The 19,289-nt window shown below is 54.0% G+C and overlaps 1 protein-coding gene across 4 annotated transcripts in view; it reads left to right on the top strand.

Moving 5' to 3' along the window:
- Positions 1-19,289, top strand: part of LOC119977853 (interleukin-13 receptor subunit alpha-1-like) — a 56,256-nt gene that overhangs the window by 33,911 nt on the left and 3,056 nt on the right. For all 4 annotated transcript variants that reach the window (XM_038819104.1, XM_038819105.1, XM_038819102.1 and 1 more), the window contains 3 exons: positions 2,704-2,845; positions 4,535-4,628; positions 7,158-7,248. In XM_038819104.1, the coding sequence (XP_038675032.1) occupies positions 2,704-2,845; positions 4,535-4,628; positions 7,158-7,248 (327 nt within the window). The remainder of the gene's footprint in view (positions 1-2,703; positions 2,846-4,534; positions 4,629-7,157; positions 7,249-19,289) is intronic.

The raw sequence follows: 19,289 nt of genomic DNA, 5'->3' as shown, positions 1-19,289 counted from the left end.
CTGGCAACGCCGAGGTGCCCTGGTGGCATTTTGCCTGTGCCAGGGTTTGAGCCCTGGGATGCCCTGCCTGTGTGAGATGGGGGGGGGCTCTTCCTGCACGTCGGAGCTCTGCATGTCAGAGGTCTTCAGTGCAGGAGATGCGGCTAAGTATGGCCTCGGCGGTACCTTCCCCTTTGAGGCCTGAGAAAAAACAGTGTGTGGTTAGATAGAACGACCCCTGTAATCTGCCCAGAACAGATTCTGTTATTGGTTAGATTGCATCCTGTATTTGTGGCATAATTTGTATGACTAAAAGTCTGAAATTTGAGAGACTGTGTTTGACAGTGGCTCACACTCCATGGCTCTTTTTTGCTGCTCTTGATATTTGGGCCATTGATCTTAGCAGATAAGGTGAATGGTTCTCTCGATATGTTTCTCCAATCTCTGTTGCCAAAGAGTAATCTTCCACAGAATCTCATTCAGTGGTATCACGTTAAACTTTCCAAGACAGGAACAGGCTATTTGGCCCTGGAGGTCAATGCTCCATATAAGTCTGTTCCAACACACTCACTTCGCCCTCTCAGCTTTGACGTTTATTCCTTCATCCCTCATATAATTATCAAGCTTCACTTTAAATGTATCTATGTTATTCTCCCAGTTGTTCACAGCCATTATTCAATTTCCCTCGCAAATTTGGGCGGCACAGTGGTGAGCACTGTTGCTTCACAACGCCAGGGTCCCAAGTTCGATTCCCGACTTGGATCAGTGTCTGCGTGGAGTCTGCCCGTGTCTGCATGAGTTTCGTTCCAGTGCTCCAGTTTCCTCCTGTAAGTCCCAAAAGATGTGAATGTTAGGTGAACTGGACATTCTGAATTCTCCCTCAGTGTGCCGGAACAGGCGCTGGAGTGTGGCGGTTAGGGGATTTTCACAGTAACTTCATTTCAGTGTTAAATGGGCAGCACGGTAGCACAGTGGTAGCACTGTTACTTCTCAGCTCCAGGGTCCCAGGTTTGATTCCCGACTTGGGTCACTGTCTGTGCGGAGTCGGCACGTTCTCCCTGTGTCTGTGTGGGTTTCCTCCAGGTGCTCCAGTTTCCTCTCACAAGTCCTGAAAGACATGCTATGAGGTGAATTGGACATTCTGAATTCTCCCTCTGTGTACTCAAACAGGCGCCTGAATGTGGCAAAGAGGGGCTTTCCACAGTAACTTCAGTGCAGTGTTAATGTAAGCCTACTTGTGACAATAAAAATAATTATTAAGATTATTATTATGTAAGCCTACTGTGTTGTTCTCTGCCTTGCTCTAACCAGATGGCTTTGATGTGTGATGTTGATCAGAGAACAAGTCGTGTAAACTAACAAAACTATTCTTTTAACGCTACAATTGAAATCAACACTTATCCTTGAGAATTAACAGTTGATTAAACACACATTAAACTATACTCATCTAACATCTAACTCACAAACTCATTAACTACTCTCATGCTCTCTCTCTTCAGTACTCCTTGCTCAGCTCCTGCTCTTACCACCTACTCCAACCTTCTGTCCCACAAGGCTCAGCCTCATCCCTTATATACTTCTAGGATTGCTCCCTCTGGTGGCTGACTGTATCCATTTCATTAACCCTTGCATTACTGTTATGGGCCAGGGTTTAGAGAACCCGAAAGTGTATCATGGAGTTCACCTGACCCACAACTTTTAATAGATTGTGGTATGGGGATCACACGACCCACTCTACAGGGTGTTACAGCAGAAATGGATAAGTACTTCTTAAAGCAAAACAATGTTTATTCTATGAACTCAAGTTAACCTTTTTAAAACATACAGTGAACATCTTAGCAACCATTAATTCAAATACAACCCCCAAAGAATACAACACTAAATAATGCTTAAGCTGTCCTTTTCACATCCATAAGACTTAAAAAACCTTCAAAACAGAAAGACATCAGGCTTAACTTCACTACTGAGAAAAGTTATTAGTTTTAAATCACCAAAGGATCGATTTACAGTGTTTAGATTACAGAGAGAGAGACTCATACGCCTTCTGGCTGTGACTACAGCTATCCAGCTCTGAAAGCGAAACTAAAACACACCCTGCAGCAAACAGCCTAAAACAAAAATAAAAAGCTGACAGACAGCCCAGCTCCACCCACACTCTGACATCACTGATAAACACCTATTTCTTGAAGGTACATTTCTTAAACACTCATTTCTTAAAGGTGCTCTCACATGACATTACCTTCATGACAATACAACACCTACGTGTGACAATAATAAAGGTTATTGTTATTTGTTCTTCCCTCAACCAGGGTTCTGGTAGGAGATGGATAGAATTTCGACAGGATTCCAGAGTCAATTAATCACCGCCCTCAAGTAAGAATCAGGGAAGGCGTCGGCAACGTAGATTCTGCTGGCGAATCACACAACACAGTGCAAAGCCATCTGGCCCATCGTGGCTGTGCTGACCCTTTGAATAAGCCACCCAATTGGTCCCATTCCCCTGCTCTTGCCCCAAAGCCCTGCAGAGTTTTTCTTGTTCAATTATACCCCCAGTTAGCTTTTAAAGTTTCTGTTGAATTTGCTTCCATGACTCCTTTCAGGCAGAACGTTCCAGATCGTCATCACTCGCCGCGTCAAATAGGAAAACGTTTCTCAACTCCCGCCTGCTTTCTTTATCGGGTATTTCATTCCTCAAAGTCTGCATCACCATTTGTTTTGTTTTAGCTTTTGGGTCTCCACGGTGAAACAGAGTATGTCCTTGTGAACATCAACCCAATGAAACGTTACTCAGTGAAAGTAAGGATGAAATTAAAACATTGCAAAGAGACTAAGTTCTGGAGTGACTGGAGCAATGAGGATTTTATTGGTAAGGTCACTGTGTTTTTCTTTTCTTCAACATTTTGTTAATTTTCATGCCCGTTGGGGACTTCTCATAGTTTTGTAGCACTGATTGAATATTTCTGAAACCTGTAACATTTGCACCATTGACGACAGTGAGAATGCGAGCTGATTTTTATTTGTTTCTCTACCATTATTTGTTTCTCAGTTTGAATTGGTGAGGCACAAATTACACTAAATAAACTTACAGTTGATTTTCCCACCAGCCCTCCCACCCCTGAAAACTGCCTGAAGTGGTTTGTGAGAAGGCCTGTATGTAGCTGGCCAATGACCCCGCAGGGAACAGACAGCAGGAACTATATCATTCTGCACAAAATGGGGTCCTGTGATGTGATGTCGCTTTTCCTCAGCCTTCTGATTTTCATTCTCCTGCGCAATGACAGTGTGGCATTATTATACATGCCAGTAAAGTAAGGGTTAATAAAATGTACACAGAGAGCCACTAGAGGGAACTAGTCTCAGAAGTATCTAAGGGATGATGCAGAGCCTTGTGAGACAGAAGGTTGGAGTAGGTGCGAGAGCAGGAGCTGACTAGAAGAACTGAAGATAGTGAGAGAGCAAGAGAGTAGTTTATTATGTTAGTGCGTTTGATGTAGATGAGTATAGTGAGTATAGTTTATGGGTGATCAGTCAACTGGTGGAGAGTGTTGGAGACAGCTGTCACGGAAAGTCAGTGTCTTCCTCCGACCCGAACTCCGGGGTCTCCTGGGATTTGGGCAGAGGGCTGGTGTTCAGACTACTCTCCCCGTCAGTGCTCGGCCATCTGGAGGGGCACCGGCTCTCGCACTGGCTGGGGGCGGGGGGGCTCCGGATGGACCGCCGCCATCTCCGGCAGGTCCTGTAAGACACAAGACGACATGCATGGTTAGACAGTGGGCCGGGGGCAGCGTATAGTGGGGGGTGGGGTGGGGGGTAAGGGTGAAGGGTGGGTGTTTGGCCATCCCCCCGGGAAGGAGGGGCCGGGTTGTGGGTGTGTGGGGAGGGGTTAGTGCCAGGGGTGCAGCGCCGCCTACCCACCCTGGACACCCTGAGGAGGGGGTGGAGTTTCCTCCTGCACTGGGTGCCAGTCCGGACGACGTTGCCCACGGCGTTGACCGCCTCTGCCACCTGCGCCCAGGCACGGCTAACGGCGGCGCCTGGTGCCTTTCCTCTCTGGCCGGGGTACAGGGTCATCCGCCTCTCCTCCACGGTCCAGGAAGGTGACCAGCTCAGCCTCCCTGAACCATGGTGCTGACTCCTTCCAGCCATCTTGTTGACTGGGATGGTGTGTGTGGGGGGGGGAATGGGTCGTTTTGGTGCGGCTGTGGCATGTGAGCCTCATGTGCACCAATCACGGGCCTCGCGAATCCGCCGCTGTTTCACTTGGAACCAGTTTTGATCCATGTGGCGATAGTGCTGGCCCATGTGGAGTTGCTGAATCGGTGTAGCTGTTCTGCCGTTTCTGCTGTCATAAAACACCAGTGTATCCACGCCGACGTGGGCACTTAGTCTCAAAATCGGAGAATCCAGCCCACAGAATTCACCCCTATATCTCTGAACGTGCTCGAACTAATACATTTTACTATATGTCACATTGCATTGCAAGTCCTTTGAAAGCAACTTTCACATTTTTTGCATATCATTTATGATCTGTAATAACTGGCTTGTTTATTTACAGAACGTATCCATTCGTTTAATGCATATCAGATGTTGCTTATGTTGGCTATCATCACAGCAGTGACAGGGCTGCTTCTACTGTTTGTATTCAGAAGGTAATTCTCCATCCAGAGATTCATTGAGTTATAATTAAGATCAGGTTTCTCCCGGCTCCTGTCCTGATGGCACTGACTGGCATCAGGGTTCAGCCCCAAAGGGTTTCAGCTTCCCTGCGGTGCAATCGAGACTCCTGAAATTCAACAGGCTCTCTCCCAATCTCCGGCCGCAGCTTTGATGTGAGACTGGTCGAAACCTCTGAGAGTCAGTTTAACTGGAAGCTTGTGCTCTTCATCAATGGGCGTTGGAGTGGGCGGCACTCACTAATCTCCTGGCAAATCATAGTGGGAAATCCATTCATTAGCCACGCATATACAAGGACATGCTGGTGCCAAGGTAGGTGGATGAAGCAAGGGCACAGCTCACCCAATGATCTAACTAAATGGTGGAACAGGCTCAATAGGCTGAATGGATTCTTCCTGTCTAATTCCAGTCGATTTATTTCCCTTTGTCAACAGTTACCACCAACCCCACCCCCCTCCCGCCCCGTCTCTTCTGAATATACACATTTTGTGCCAGGTCTAAGTGACCATAAACAAGACAGTGGGTTTCTGAAAACCACTGTGTTATGATCAAAAGATGCAATCTGATGGAGGAATAATACAGCACGCTTGTCTTTACCTTCAGCAATTTTATTCTACCTCCAGCTCAGTAGAGGTACAAACTCTTCCTGGTCCCCCTACCCTTACTGTTCCAACGCTCTCAATTTATGCTCCTTTGGAGATTAAGCCAGTAACCACCGCTTGTCTTTAATAAGGCAATTAGCTTAACAATGTAATTGCCAAAGTATGCACTTGCTGTCACAGTAACATGCTGCACCATTAAGCATATTACACCGGAGCACAGCCAACATCTTCACATGTGCAATTTGCAGAATCGTCCATTGCCTTGCTGCCAAATGTGACAATCCTGGCTAGCATTCCATTTCCGAACCAGGGTCACCGAGACTAATCATGGCGACATTGCAAAATAGTCTGAACTAAACCCTCCCATTTAGAAAATTCTGCTCTTCATAGAATTTACAGTGCAGAAGGAGGCCACTCGAGTCTGCCCCGGCTCTTGGAAAGAGCACCCGACCCGAGGTCAACACCTCCACCCTATCCCCATAACCCAGTAACCCCACCCAACACTATGGGCAATTTTGGACACTAAGGGCAATTTATCATGGCCAATCCACCTAACCTGCACATTTTTGGACTGTGGGAGGAAACCGAAGCACCCGGAGGAAACCCACGAACACACGGGGAGAATGTGCAGACTCCGCACAGACAGTGACCCAAGCCAGAATTCGAACCTGGGACCCTGGAGCTGTGAATCAATTGTGCTATCCACAATGCTACCGTGCTGCCCTTGTTTAAAAGAACACTATGAAAATCACAGTGGTTAAGCTAATCTAAAGTCATTTGGTTGGTTGTGCCAAACATATTAACTTGTATTTAAGGTATATTTGAACACGCCAAAAAGTAGATTTTGTAATAGTATAAAATGGGTGACAATAGTTGCAGCTTATTTTACAGCTTTTCCATTGACTTCAATGGAAATAGTAATGAGGAGAGATCTTCGCCAGGTTGCTGACCTGGGGTGAAATTCTCCGATCCCCAGCAAGGTCGCCCCCGCCGTGGCAGAGATTCTCCGCCACCCGGGAAGTGGCGGGGGCAGGAATCTCGCCACTCCGATCGGAGAGGCCCCTGCGGTGATTCTCCGGCCCAGATGGGCCGAAGTCCCGCCGCTGGGGGGCCTCTCCCGCCGAGGTTTGAACCACCTCCGTAACGGCGGGATCAGCGGCGTGAGCGGGCCCTGGGGTCCTGAGGGGGGGGGGGGGGGGCAGGGGGCGATCGAACCCCGGGGGGTGCCCCCACGGTGGCCTGGCCCGCGATCGGGGCCCCCCGCTCAGATTCTGGGCCAGTGCCCTGGGTGCACTATTTCTCCTCTGCGGCCGCCACAGCCTCCGCCATGGCGGAAGCGGAAGAGAAACCCACATCGCGCATGCGCTGGTGGTGACGTCAGCGGCAGTTGGCCGCTGACGTCACTGCCGGCGCATGCGCCGAGCGGCGAAAGCCTTTCGGCCAGCCCCGCTGCCGGAGGCGCCGGTTTTTTGCGCCAGTCTTCTGGTGCCAACCGCTCCGGCGCGGGGCTGGCCCCCAAAGGCGGGGAGAATTCCCCACCTTTGGGGAGGCGCGACCCCTGAGTGGTTGGCGCCACTCCCCTACGCCGGGACCCTCTGTCACGCCGGGTAAGGGAGAATCCAGCCCCTGATCTCACGTGTTCTCCACCATCACACAAAGTCACGATCTTCTGTATTTATTTAGTCTCCTGGCATATCATAGTGGGAAATCCATTCATAAGCCACGCATATACAAGAACATGCCGGTGCCAAGGTAGGTCGATGAAGCAAGGGCACAGCTCACCCAATGATCTAATTGAATGGTGGAACAGGCTTGACAGGCTGAATGATGCTCTTCTGTATTTATATATGCAAAATCAGGTCAAGTTATGTAGTTTTAATTAATATGTTTAACATTGTTTAGGTACAAAGTGTTGGAAACTGTATTCAAACCAATCCCTGATCCTCAAAAGAAGTTCAAAGCATTGTTTGAGGAATACAATGGTGACTTTCAGGTAGGCAGACAGTAACGAAATTCCACATGCTTCATGGTCAGAAAATCAAGTAGTCATTACCTGATTATTTGTATCTTATGTTGCATTTTATGATCACCATGGATTGGGAAACTTAATTTTATAAATAATTTCTATCAGCAATGCAATATTACTTGTCAAAAACAGATTCATTTTACAAGTAATACATGTTAATTTTGAGTGCCCTCGTCTGGAAGTGGAAGGTGCTATATAAACGCTCATTCTTTCAGCTGAGAGTGAATACCGATCCTGTCCGATAATCCAAGTCTCAGATAGCCTCAGAGTTCAAACACTTTATTGCTCAAGTTCACAAAATCAGATATAAAACAACTGGGGAAGCAGAGTCATTGGGGTAAATGATTGTCTTTGTTGTATGGATGGTAATCTGTAGCAGGCCAGCCTCTGGTTACAGACTGTGCCCAGTTTAAATCCCATTAATCGGTTATTGGGGTGAAGCCCTCCGTATACACAGGATCCGCTCAGACGAGGAGGAGCGTAACAGACACCTACAGATACTGAAAGATGCTCTCGTACGAACGGGATATGGCTCATCGATCGACAGTTCCAACGCGCCACAGCAAAAAACCACACCGACCTCCTCAGAAGACAAACACGGGACACCACTGACAGAGTACCCTTCGTCGTCCAGTACTTTCCTGGGGCGGAGAAACTATGACATCTTCTTCGCAGCCTTCAACACATCATCAATGAAGATGAACATCTTGCCAAGGTCATCCCCACACCCCCACTACTTGCCTTCAAACAACCGTGCAACCTCAAACAAACCATTGTTTGCAGCAAATTACCCAGCCTTCAGAACAGCGACCACAACACCACACAACCCTGCCAGGGCAATTTCTGCAAGACATGCCAGATCATCGACTTGGATACCACCATTACACGTGGTAACACCACCCTCGTGCGACTCGACCAATCTAGTCTACCTCTTACGCTGCAGGAAAGGATGTCCCGAAGCGTGGTACATTGGCGAGACCATGCAGACACTGCGACAATGAATGAACGGGCATCGTACAACAATCACCAGGCAGGAATGTTCCCTTCCAGTCGGGGAACACTTCAGCAGTCAAGGGCATTCAGCCTCTGATCTCCGGGTAAGCGTTCTCCAAGGCAGTCTTCAGGACACGCGACAACGCAGAATTGCCAAGCAAAAACTTATAGCTAAGTTCCGCACGCATGAGTGTGGCCTCAACAGGGATCTTGGATTCATGTCGCATTACATCCACCCCCACCATCTGGCCTGGACTTGCAAAATCCTACCAACTGTTCTGGCTTGAGACAATTCACACCTCTTTAACATGTGATTATCCCTCTCCCTGGATCTGTAATGATTTGATTACCTGCAAATGCCTGCATTCCAAGCATTGTCCAGCATCTCTGACTTTGTCTATATAAATGTTTCTGGAACATACCTCGCCATTCACCTGAGGAAGGAGCTGCGCTCCGAAAGCTCGTGTTTGAAACAAACCTGTTGGACTTTAACCTGGTGTTGTAAGACTTCTTACTGTGCCCACCCCAGTCCAACGCCGGCATCTCCACATCATGGCTACCATCGACACCGCTAACTGCCGGCTCAAAGTGGAGAGGATCTCCAGGAAGATCGGGCATGTAGACACTGACATTAAATTTCTACAAAGATGCAAAAAAGCAGACAAGATCCCGAAAGGGCTACAGATCACAAAAACCCACTCAAGTCGACCTACAACACAGACTATCTGAAAGACTCTGCCGCCGCACCTCTGTCACACTCCTCAAACACCTCGTACACCAGCTCTACAGCAGTCGCCGCAACCTGGAAACCAAGATAGAGGCCATATTCTCAACTTGCACTCAGGACACAGCAGACCAGCTGCGTAACTCCGCCAAACAGATGAGACAACGATACTATGCCACCTATATGCACACCAAGAACAGGAAGCTTGAGAAACTCGGCATCACCAACAGCAGCAACCAAGCCTCCCCCAGTACCACAGTCGAAAACAATACAGGGAAATCTATTATCAACTTGTCAGACTACACCCTTCAACCAGATGAAATCGAGGTCCTCAGCAGAGGGCTCAATTTCTGCACCACCACCAAAATGGACCCCATCAGTCTCGCGGCAGACACGGAGGAATTCATCAGGCGAATGAGGCTCCGGGAATTCTTCCACAGACCCCAAGAGGCCGACAGCGAACCCAAGGAGACGACCAATGAACCGGAACAGCAGACCGAGAGATCTGCGGTGCAGCAAACGAAAAGGAAAGAGTCGAATTGGACCCCTCCGGAAGGCCGCTGCCCTGGACTCGATATGTATGCTGAAGCCGTCAGAAGTCGTGTCAATGCCAGATTCATCAGTCGCATTCACAAGGCAGCCCCGAACGTCACCCAAGCACAACGCAACGCCATCCGCGCTCTCAAAACCAACCGCAACATCGTCATCAAACCAGCAGACAAAGGAGGGGCCACCATCATACTGAATAGAACGGACTACTACAAAGAAGTATACCGACAACTCAACAACCAGGAACACTACACAGTTACCCGCAGATCCAACCAAGGAACACATCCGCCAACTCAACAGACTGATCAGGACCTTGGATCCAGACCTTCAGAGCACCCTACGTGCTCTCATCCCACGAAATCCCCGCATTGGAGATCTCTACTGTCTCCCAAAAATACACAAGGCCAACACACCAGGCCGTCCTATTGTTTCAGGCAATGGGACCCTGTGTGAGATCCTCTCTGGCCACATCGAGGGCATCTTGAAACCCATCATACAAGGTACACCCAGCTTCTGTCGCGACACAATGGACTTCCTACAGAAACTCAGCACCCATGGACCAGTTGAACCAGGAACATTCCTCATCACAATGGATGTCTCGGCACTCTACACCAGCATCCCCCATGACGGCGGCATTGCTGCAACAGCCTCAGTCCTCAACACTGACAACTGCCAATCTCCAGACGCAATTCTGCAACTCATCCTCTACATTCTAGATCACAACGTCTTCACCTTCGACAACAAATTCTTCATCCAGATGCATGGAACAGCCATGGGGACCAAATTTGCACCTCAATATGCCAACATCTTCATGCACAAGTTTGAACAAGACTTCCTCACCACACAGGACCTGCAACCGATGTTATACACCAGATACATCGATGACATTTTTTTCCTTTGGACCCACAGCGAAGAATCACTGAAACGACTACACGATGAGATCAATAAATTCCATCCCACCATCAGACTCACCATGGACTATTCTCCAAATTCTGTTGCATTCTTGGACACACTCATCTCCATCAAGGACGGTCACCTTAGCACTTCGCTTTACCGCAAGCCCACAGACAACCTCACGATGCTCCACTTCTCCAGCTTTCACCCGAAACACATTAAAGAAGCCATCCCCTATTGACAAGCCCTCCGTATACACAGGATCTGCTCAGACAAGGAGGAGCGTCACAGACACCTACAGATGCTGAAAGATGTTCTCGTATGAACGGGATATGGCGCTCGACTCATCGATCGACAGTTCCAACAAGCCACAGCAAAAAACCGCACCGACCTCCTCAGAAGACAAACACGGGACACCACTGACAGAGTACCCTTCGTCGTCCAGTACTTTCCTGGGGCGGAGAAACTATGACATCTTCTTCGCAGCCTTCAACACATCATCAATGAAGATGAACATCTTGCCAAGGTCATCCCCACACCCCCACTACTTGCCTTCAAACAACCGTGCAACCTCAAACAAACCATTGTTTGCAGCAAATTACCCAGCCTTCAGAACAGCGACCACGACACCACACAACCCTGCCAGGGCAATCTCTGCAAGACGTGCCAGATCATCGACTTGGATACCACCATTACACGTGGTAACACCCCCCACCAGGTACACGGCACATACTCGTGCGACTCGATCAATGTAGTATACCTCTTACGCTGCAGGAAAGGATGTCCCGAAGCGTGGTACATTGGCGAGACCATGCAGACACTGCGACAACGAATGAACGGGCATCGTGCAACAATCACCAGGCAGGAATGTTCCCTTCCAGTCGGGGAACACTTCAGCAGTCAAGGGCATTCAGCCTCTGATCTCCGGGTAAGCGTTCTCCAAGGCAGTCTTCAGGACACGCGACAACGCAGAATTGCCGAGCCAAAACTTATAGCTAAGTTCCGCACGCATGAGTGTGGCCTCAACAGGGATCTTGGATTCATGTCACATTACATCCACCCCCCACCATCTGGCCTGGACTTGCAAAATCCTACCAACTGTTCTGGCTTCAGGCAATTCACACCTCTTTAACCTGTGATTATCCCTCTCCCTGGATCTGTAATGATTTGATTACCTGCAAATGCCTGCATTCCAAGCATTGTCCAGCATCTCTGACTTTGTCTATATAAATGTTTCTGGAACATACCTCGCCATTCACCTGAGGAAGGAGCTGTGCTCCTAAAGCTCGTGTTTGAAACAAACCTGTTGGACTTTAACCTGGTGTTCAGGGCCGGCTCAAGGCACCGGCAACTCGGGCTGTTGCCCGGGGCGCCATGTGCTCGGGGGCGCCAGAGACTCGGGTCCCGCGCATGCGCAGTTGGGCCGGTGCCAACCAGCGCATGCGCGGTGGCCGCCCGCCCCCAGGGCGGCCCCCTGGCTCGGTCCGCCCCCCCCGCTCGGTCCCCCCCGCCCCGCCCTCGGGTCCGCCCCCCGCCCCGCCCTCGGGTCCGCCCCCCCGCGTGTCCGCCCCCTCGGGTACGCCCCTCCTCGGCCCCGCCCCCCCCTCGGCCCTGCCCCCCCTCGGGTCCGCCCCTCCTCCCCCCGCCCCCCCGCCCCTCCTCGCCCCCGCCCCCCCTCGGCCCCCCCCCCTCATCCCCGCCCCCCCCTCGGCCCCCCCGGACCCCTCCCCGGCCCCCCCCCCCCCCGGGCCCCCCCCGGCCCCGCCCCCCCCAAGGGCGCCGAAGTTCAGCTTGCCCGGGGCGCCAGCAACCCTAGAGCCGGCGCTGCTGGTGTTGTAAGACTTCTTACTGTGCTCACCCCAGTCCAACGCCGGCATCTCCACATCAAACCTAACTGATAACCTCCTACTGGCTTGGCCAGACTAGCTCTCTACCACATGGTGATAATGTTCATTGGCCTGTGCACTGTGACTATCTCCCTAGCCGTGTCCTGTGAGAGAGGGAGAGCCTTAATGCCCTGTGGGCTTTATAGTGGTGGTGTCCTGACTGGTGATTGGTTGTTCTGTGTCGTGTGTGTTCATTGGTTATCCTGTGTGTCAATCACGGGCTGTCTGCATCTCATGATATACATGAGTGGATATTATGACATTGATAATCAAGGAGGGTCGCAGAATTAGACCACATGGACGAGATGAGAGATAAAGTGCAGAGTTCACTCAAACCATATTTTAAGTTACTCCACGAAGAAACCTTGGGTGGAATCGTCCCAGATTGCACTGGGTCTCTGGATTACTAGTCCAATGACAATACCTCCGTGCCACCACCTCTCCTTGACCTCAGCTGCTCTGCCAGGAAAAGGCAACCATCTCATCACTCTAAACTCACACACACTCAAGTGCATCACACACTCACTGGCATCTCACTCACTGCCAGCTCCAGGGACATTGTCACTCACTCTCCCCCTCCCCCTCCCCCAAGCAAGCCCTAGCCGAGCAGCCACTGAAAAAGCACTGACAGCTTACTGCTGGTCTGGTAGGTAGGCACTTGCCTGTGAGACTCCCTAAAAGCAATGTGATGCTACCTGGGAAGCCGAGCACTGATGACTGTGAATATTGCCCTCAGCAAGGTGGGCAGAGTAACTAAATTTCGAGCGAAGTGCAGGTGGCCAGGTGCACGTCGCTGATGTATCCTTGTGAAACAAATCAGTGTGGTGAGCTCCTGATCCAGCACGGGGCGATGATCCCAGTGGGCAGTGTTATATTTTATATAATGACTTATCTAAAATATATATATTACTCTTGAATCCACCAGGGTGATAAATGACCAATAGTTTTCTTGTTGAAAGATGAACTATTTAATGAGTAATAAAATAATAAACTGTGAGTCCTTTTACTCAATACTAAACAAACAATAAAGAATTAAAGTACAATATAGACAATTATATAACTATACACTATTATAACCAACCAGTTCTAACTTCTCTCACTCTGTTGGCGCGATTCTCCGCTGCCGATTCCGGTTGGGAGAATAGCGGGAGGGCCTCCCGACATTTTTTGCGCCCTCCCGCTATTCTCCCCCCCCCCCCCCCCCCCACGCCCGACCCACGTCACGAATCGCCGCTCGCCGTTTTTTATGACGAGCGGCGATTCTCCGCGGCCGATGGGCCAAGCGGCCGGGCCTTTATGCCCGTTTTGTCACGGCAGCAAACACACCTGCTTGCTGCCGTCGTAAAAACGGGCGCTGGATGCCGGTTTGGGGCATCCAGAGGCCCGTTTGGGGCGGGAGCACCACCGTTAGGCTCGGGAGGGGACAGGCCCGTGATCGGTGCCCACCGATCGTCGGGCCTGCGTCCAAAACGGACGCACTATTTCCCCTCTGCTTGCCGACAAGATCAAGCCGCCATACGCCTGGTTCACGTTTTTAAAAAGGAATGGGAAACCTTGCCAACATGGCATGACGTTGGCGAGGGAATAATTCCAAATGTTGGGAGAGGATATGGCGGGGAATCCTGCTAATTATGCGCAGAATCATCTAGTGCCCCAGTTGCGTACTTCTCTACTCCCGCTGCTTGTCAATGGTATTTCCCATTGAAGCCACTCCACGTCGCTGGGAAACCCGTGTGCTGGAATGTTCTGTAGGTGGGAACAAACAATCCTAACGGCCGGAGATTTTTAACTAGTATTTGTGTTTATTGAGATGGGGTTCCCAGCTTTCTTTGGCAAGAACGTCGTTACATTAAAGTCGGGAATGGGGAGGGGGAGAGAATCGGGAACAAGATCTCGCTGGCAGCATTCCCGCTTTGCAAGTCTCGTGATATGTTGTGTCCACATCGCCGTGGGCGCAAAACCGCGGCCATAGACACACTTACATTATGATTGGATGCATGTCAGCGGTTTCAAGCCAAATAGTTATTCGAGGAGGCGATTCACCGGCCACTTTGCATCCAATGCAAATCCTGCTATGTGGGGAGAATTCCGGGAGAGGTCAAAATGGGGGGGGGGGGGGGGGGCGGCAGGATTCTCTGTCCTCCCAGCTGCATATTCTCGGTGGCTGGAGGCAGCCCACTGTTCGTTGGTGGCATAATTCTCTGGTCACGCCACTGTAATTGGGAATTCAGATTGAAGCCACGGGAAGGAACCAAGATTCTCGCACGGCGATGTGCTGCTGGCAGAACCGGAGGAACCTGCCGGTGTAAATGGCTTGTGCATTCCGGCCAAGATTTGTGACAAGCACCAAACAGTATCTGATTCTCCCTGCCTGCCTTAACCGATGTAGTCAGGGGCAGGATTCCGCGAAAACCGGCGGGGCGGACAACTCGGGCGCGAAGGAGTGGCGTGACCCACTCCGGCGTCAGACTGCCCGGAGGTGCGGAATCCGCCGCACCTTCAGGGGCTAGGACAGCCCCAGAGCAGTTTGCGCAGCACTGGCTGGCACCGAAGGGCCTCCGCTGACCAAGCGCGAGGTGGCGCATGCGCGGGATCGCAGGGGTGTTCATCTCCACGTCGGCCATCGCGGACTGTTACAGCGGCTGACGCGGAGGAATAGAGTGCCCCCCAGGGCACAGGCCCACCCGCGGATTGGTGGGCTTCGATCGCGGGCCAGGCCACCTTGGGGGTACCTCCCGCGGCCAGATCCTCCTGCGCTCCCCCGAGGGCCCTGGAGGCCGCACGCGGAGCCAGGTCCCACCGGAAAGTACCTGCAGGACCAACCGTAAACCCGTGGCCACTCGGCCCATTGCGGGCCGGAGTATCGCCGGGGGTGGGGGCCCGCTGTTAGCGGCCGCCGACTGGCGCGGCGCGATTCCCGCCCCTGTCAAATCCCCGGCGCTGGAGAATTCGGCAACCGGCGGGGGCGAATCTCCGACCCAGCGGGTGGGGGGGGGAATCCCGCCTCTGGTTCTCACCCATGCTAGGATCTGTTTTAAGCCAGATTCTCCCAGGTCTGGCAATCCTGCAGTGGGGCAGCACTTCGGAGGAGAGCCAACAGTTGGTGTGCCCCTAATTGAGTTCGGGCGCAGTCACTTCTGGTGAATAAGTGCTCGGGCCTCCTTCATTGCCGGGGCGTCAGTGCTCGGGCCTCACTCACTGCTGGGGCACCAGTGTTCGGCCCTCACTCATTGCTGGGGCGTCAGTGCTCAGGCCTCACTCACTGCTGGGACGTCAGTGCCCAGGCCTCACTCACTGCTGGGGTACCAGGCTCGGGCCTCACTCACTGCTGGGGCGTCAGTGCCCAGGCCTCACTCACTGCTGGGGTACCAGTGCCCAGGCCTCACTCACTGCTGGGGCGTCAGTGCCCAGGCCTCACTCACTGCTGGGGTACCAGTGCCCAGGCCTCACTCACTGCTGGGGCATCACTGCCCAGGCCTCACTCAATGCTGGGGCATCAGTGCCCAGGCCTCACTCACTGCTGGGGCGTCGGAGCCCAGGCCTCACTCACTGCTGGGGTACCAGCGCTCGGGCCTCACTCACTGCTGGGGCACCAGGGCTCAGACCTCATTCACTGCTGGGCGTCAGTGCCCAGGCCTCACTCACTACTGGGGCACCAGTGCCCAGGCCTCACTCACTGCTGGGGCACCAGTGCCCAGGCCTCACTCACTGCTGGGGCATCAGTGCCCAGGCCTTACTCACTACTGGGGCACCAGTGCTCGGGCCTCACTCACTGCTGGGGCGTCAGTGCCCAGGCCACACTCACTGCTGGGGCATCAGTGCTCGGTCCTCACTCACTGCTGGGGCGTCAGTGCTCGGGCCTCACTCACTGCTGGGGCGCCAGTGCTCAGGCCTCACTCACTGCTGGGGCGTCAGTGCTCGGGCCTCACCCACTGCTGGGGCGTCAGTGCTCGGGCCTCACTCACTGCTGGGGTACCAGTGCTCGGGCCTCACTCACTGCTGGGGTACCAGGCTTGGGCCTCACTCACTGCTGGGGCATCAGTGCCCAGGCCTCACTCACTGCTGGGGCGTCAGTGCTCAGGCCTCACCCACTGCTGGGGAGTAAGTTCCCAGGCCTCAATCACTGCTGGGGTACCAGTGCTCAGGCCTCACCAACTGCTGGGGCGTCAGTGCCCAGGCCTCACTCACTGCTGGGATACCAGTGCTCAAGCCTCATCGACTGCTGGGGCGTCAGTGCCCAGTCCTCACTCACTGCTGGGGTACCAGTGCACAGGCCTCACTCACTGCTGGGGTACCAGTGCCCAGGCCTCACTCACTGCTGGGGTACCAGTGCTCGGCCCTCACTCATTGCTGGGGCGTCAGTGCTCAGGCCTCACTCACTGCTGGGACGTCAGTGCCCAGGCCTCACTCACTGCTGGGGTACCAGGCTCGGGCCTCACTCACTGCTGGGGCGTCAGTGCCCAGGCCTCACTCACTGCTGGGGTACCAGTGCCCAGGCCTCACTCACTGCTGGGGCGTCAGTGCCCAGGCCTCACTCACTGCTGGGGTACCAGTGCCCAGGCCTCACTCACTGCTGGGGCATCACTGCCCAGGCCTCACTCAATGCTGGGGCATCAGTGCCCAGGCCTCACTCACTGCTGGGGCGTCGGAGCCCAGGCCTCACTCACTGCTGGGGTACCAGCGCTCGGGCCTCACTCACTGCTGGGGCACCAGGGCTCAGACCTCATTCACTGCTGGGCGTCAGTGCCCAGGCCTCACTCACTACTGGGGCACCAGTGCCCAGGCCTCACTCACTGCTGGGGCACCAGTGCCCAGGCCTCACTCACTGCTGGGGCATCAGTGCCCAGGCCTTACTCACTACTGGGGCACCAGTGCTCGGGCCTCACTCACTGCTGGGGCGTCAGTGCCCAGGCCACACTCACTGCTGGGGCGTCAGTGCTCGGTCCTCACTCACTGCTGGGGCGTCAGTGCTCGGGCCTCACTCACTGCTGGGGCGCCAGTGCTCAGGCCTCACTCACTGCTGGGGCGTCAGTGCTCGGGCCTCACCCACTGCTGGGGCGTCAGTGCTCGGGCCTCACTCACTGCTGGGGTACCAGTGCTCGGGCCTCACTCACTGCTGGGGTACCAGGCTTGGGCCTCACTCACTGCTGGGGCATCAGTGCCCAGGCCTCACTCACTGCTGGGGCGTCAGTGCTCAGGCCTCACCCACTGCTGGGGAGTAAGTTCCCAGGCCTCAATCACTGCTGGGGTACCAGTGCTCAGGCCTCACCAACTGCTGGGGCGTCAGTGCCCAGGCCTCACTCACTGCTGGGATACCAGTGCTCAAGCCTCATCGACTGCTGGGGCGTCAGTGCCCAGTCCTCACTCACTGCTGGGGTACCAGTGCACAGGCCTCACTCACTGCTGGGGTACCAGTGCCCAGGCCTCACTCACTGCTGGGGTACCAGTGCTCGGGCCTCACTCACTGCTGGGGCACCAGTGCTCGGGCCTCACTCACTGCTGGGGCACCAGTGCTCAGGCCACACTCACTGCCGGGGCGTCAGTGCCCAGGCCTCACTCACTGCTGGGGTACCAGTGCCCAGGCCTCACTCACTGCTGGGGCGTCAGTGCTCGGGCCTCACTCACTACTGGGGCGTCAGTGCCCAGGCCTCACTCAATGCTGGGGCACCAGTGCTCAGGCCTCACTCACTGCTGGGGCGTCAGTGCTCGGCCTCACTCACTGCTGGGGTACCAGTGCCCAGGCCACACTCACTGCCGGGGCGTCAGTGCCCAGGCCTCACTCACTGCTGGGGCGTCAGTGCCCAGGTCTCACTCACTACTGGGGCGTCAGTGCCCAGGCCTCACTCACTGCTGGGGCACCAGTGCTCAGGCCTCACTCACTGCTGGGGCGTCAGTGCTCGGGCCTCACACACTGCTGGGGCGTCAGTGCTCGGGCCTCACTCACTGCTGGGGTACCAGTGCTCGGGCCTCACTCACTGCTGCGGTACCAGTGCTCAGGCCTCACCCACTGCTGGGGCATCAGTGCCCAGGCCTCACTCACTGCTGGGGTGTCAGTGCCCAGGCCTCCCTCACTGCTGGGGCGTCAGTGCCCAAGCCTCACTCACTTCTGGGGCGTCAGTGCCCAGGCCTCACTCACTGCTGGGGTACTAGTGCCCAGGCCTCACTCACTGCTGGGGCGTCAGTGCTCGGGCCTCACTCACTGCTGGGGCGTCAGTGCTCGGGCCTCACTCGCTGCTGGGGTACCAGTGCTCAGGCCTCACCCACTGCTTGGGCATCAGTGCCCAGGCCTCACTCACTGCTGGGGCGTCAGTGCCCAGGCCTCACTCACTGCTGGGGCGTCAGTGCCCAGGCCTCACTCACTGCTGGGGCGTCAGTGCTCAGGCCTCACTCACTGCTGGGGTACCAGTGCCCAGGCCTCACTCACTGCTGGGGCGTCAGTGCCCAGGCCTCACTCACTGCTGGGGTACCAGTGCCCAGGCCTCACTCACTGCTGGGGCGTCAGTGCCCAGGCCTCACTCACTGCTGGGGTACCAGTGCCCAGGCCTCACTCACTGCTGGGGTACCAGTCCTCAGGCCTCACCCACTGCTGGGGCACCAGTGCCCAGGCCTCACTCACTGCTGGGGCGTCAGTGCTCGGGCCTCACTCACTGCTGGGGTACCAGTGCTTGGGCCTCACTCACTGCTGGGGTACCAGGCTTGGGCCTCACTCACTGCTGGGGTACCAGTCCTCAGGCCTCACTCACTGCTGGGGTACCAGGCTCGGGCCTCACTCACTGCTGGGGTACCGGTCCTCAGGCCTCACCCACTGCTGGGGCACCAGTGCTCGGGCCTCACTCACTGCTGGGGTACCAGGCTCGGGCCTCACTCACTGCTGGGGTACCGGTCCTCAGGCCTCACCCACTGCTGGGGCACCAGTGCCCAGGCCTCACTCACTGCTGGGGTACCAGGCCCAGGCCTCACTC

Source organism: Scyliorhinus canicula, chromosome 14, assembly GCF_902713615.1.
Source record: "Scyliorhinus canicula chromosome 14, sScyCan1.1, whole genome shotgun sequence".
Taxonomy (NCBI): Eukaryota; Metazoa; Chordata; class Chondrichthyes; order Carcharhiniformes; family Scyliorhinidae; genus Scyliorhinus; species Scyliorhinus canicula.
The sequence above is the reverse complement of the archived record's forward strand: the minus strand, read 5'-3'. Positions and strand labels throughout refer to the sequence as shown.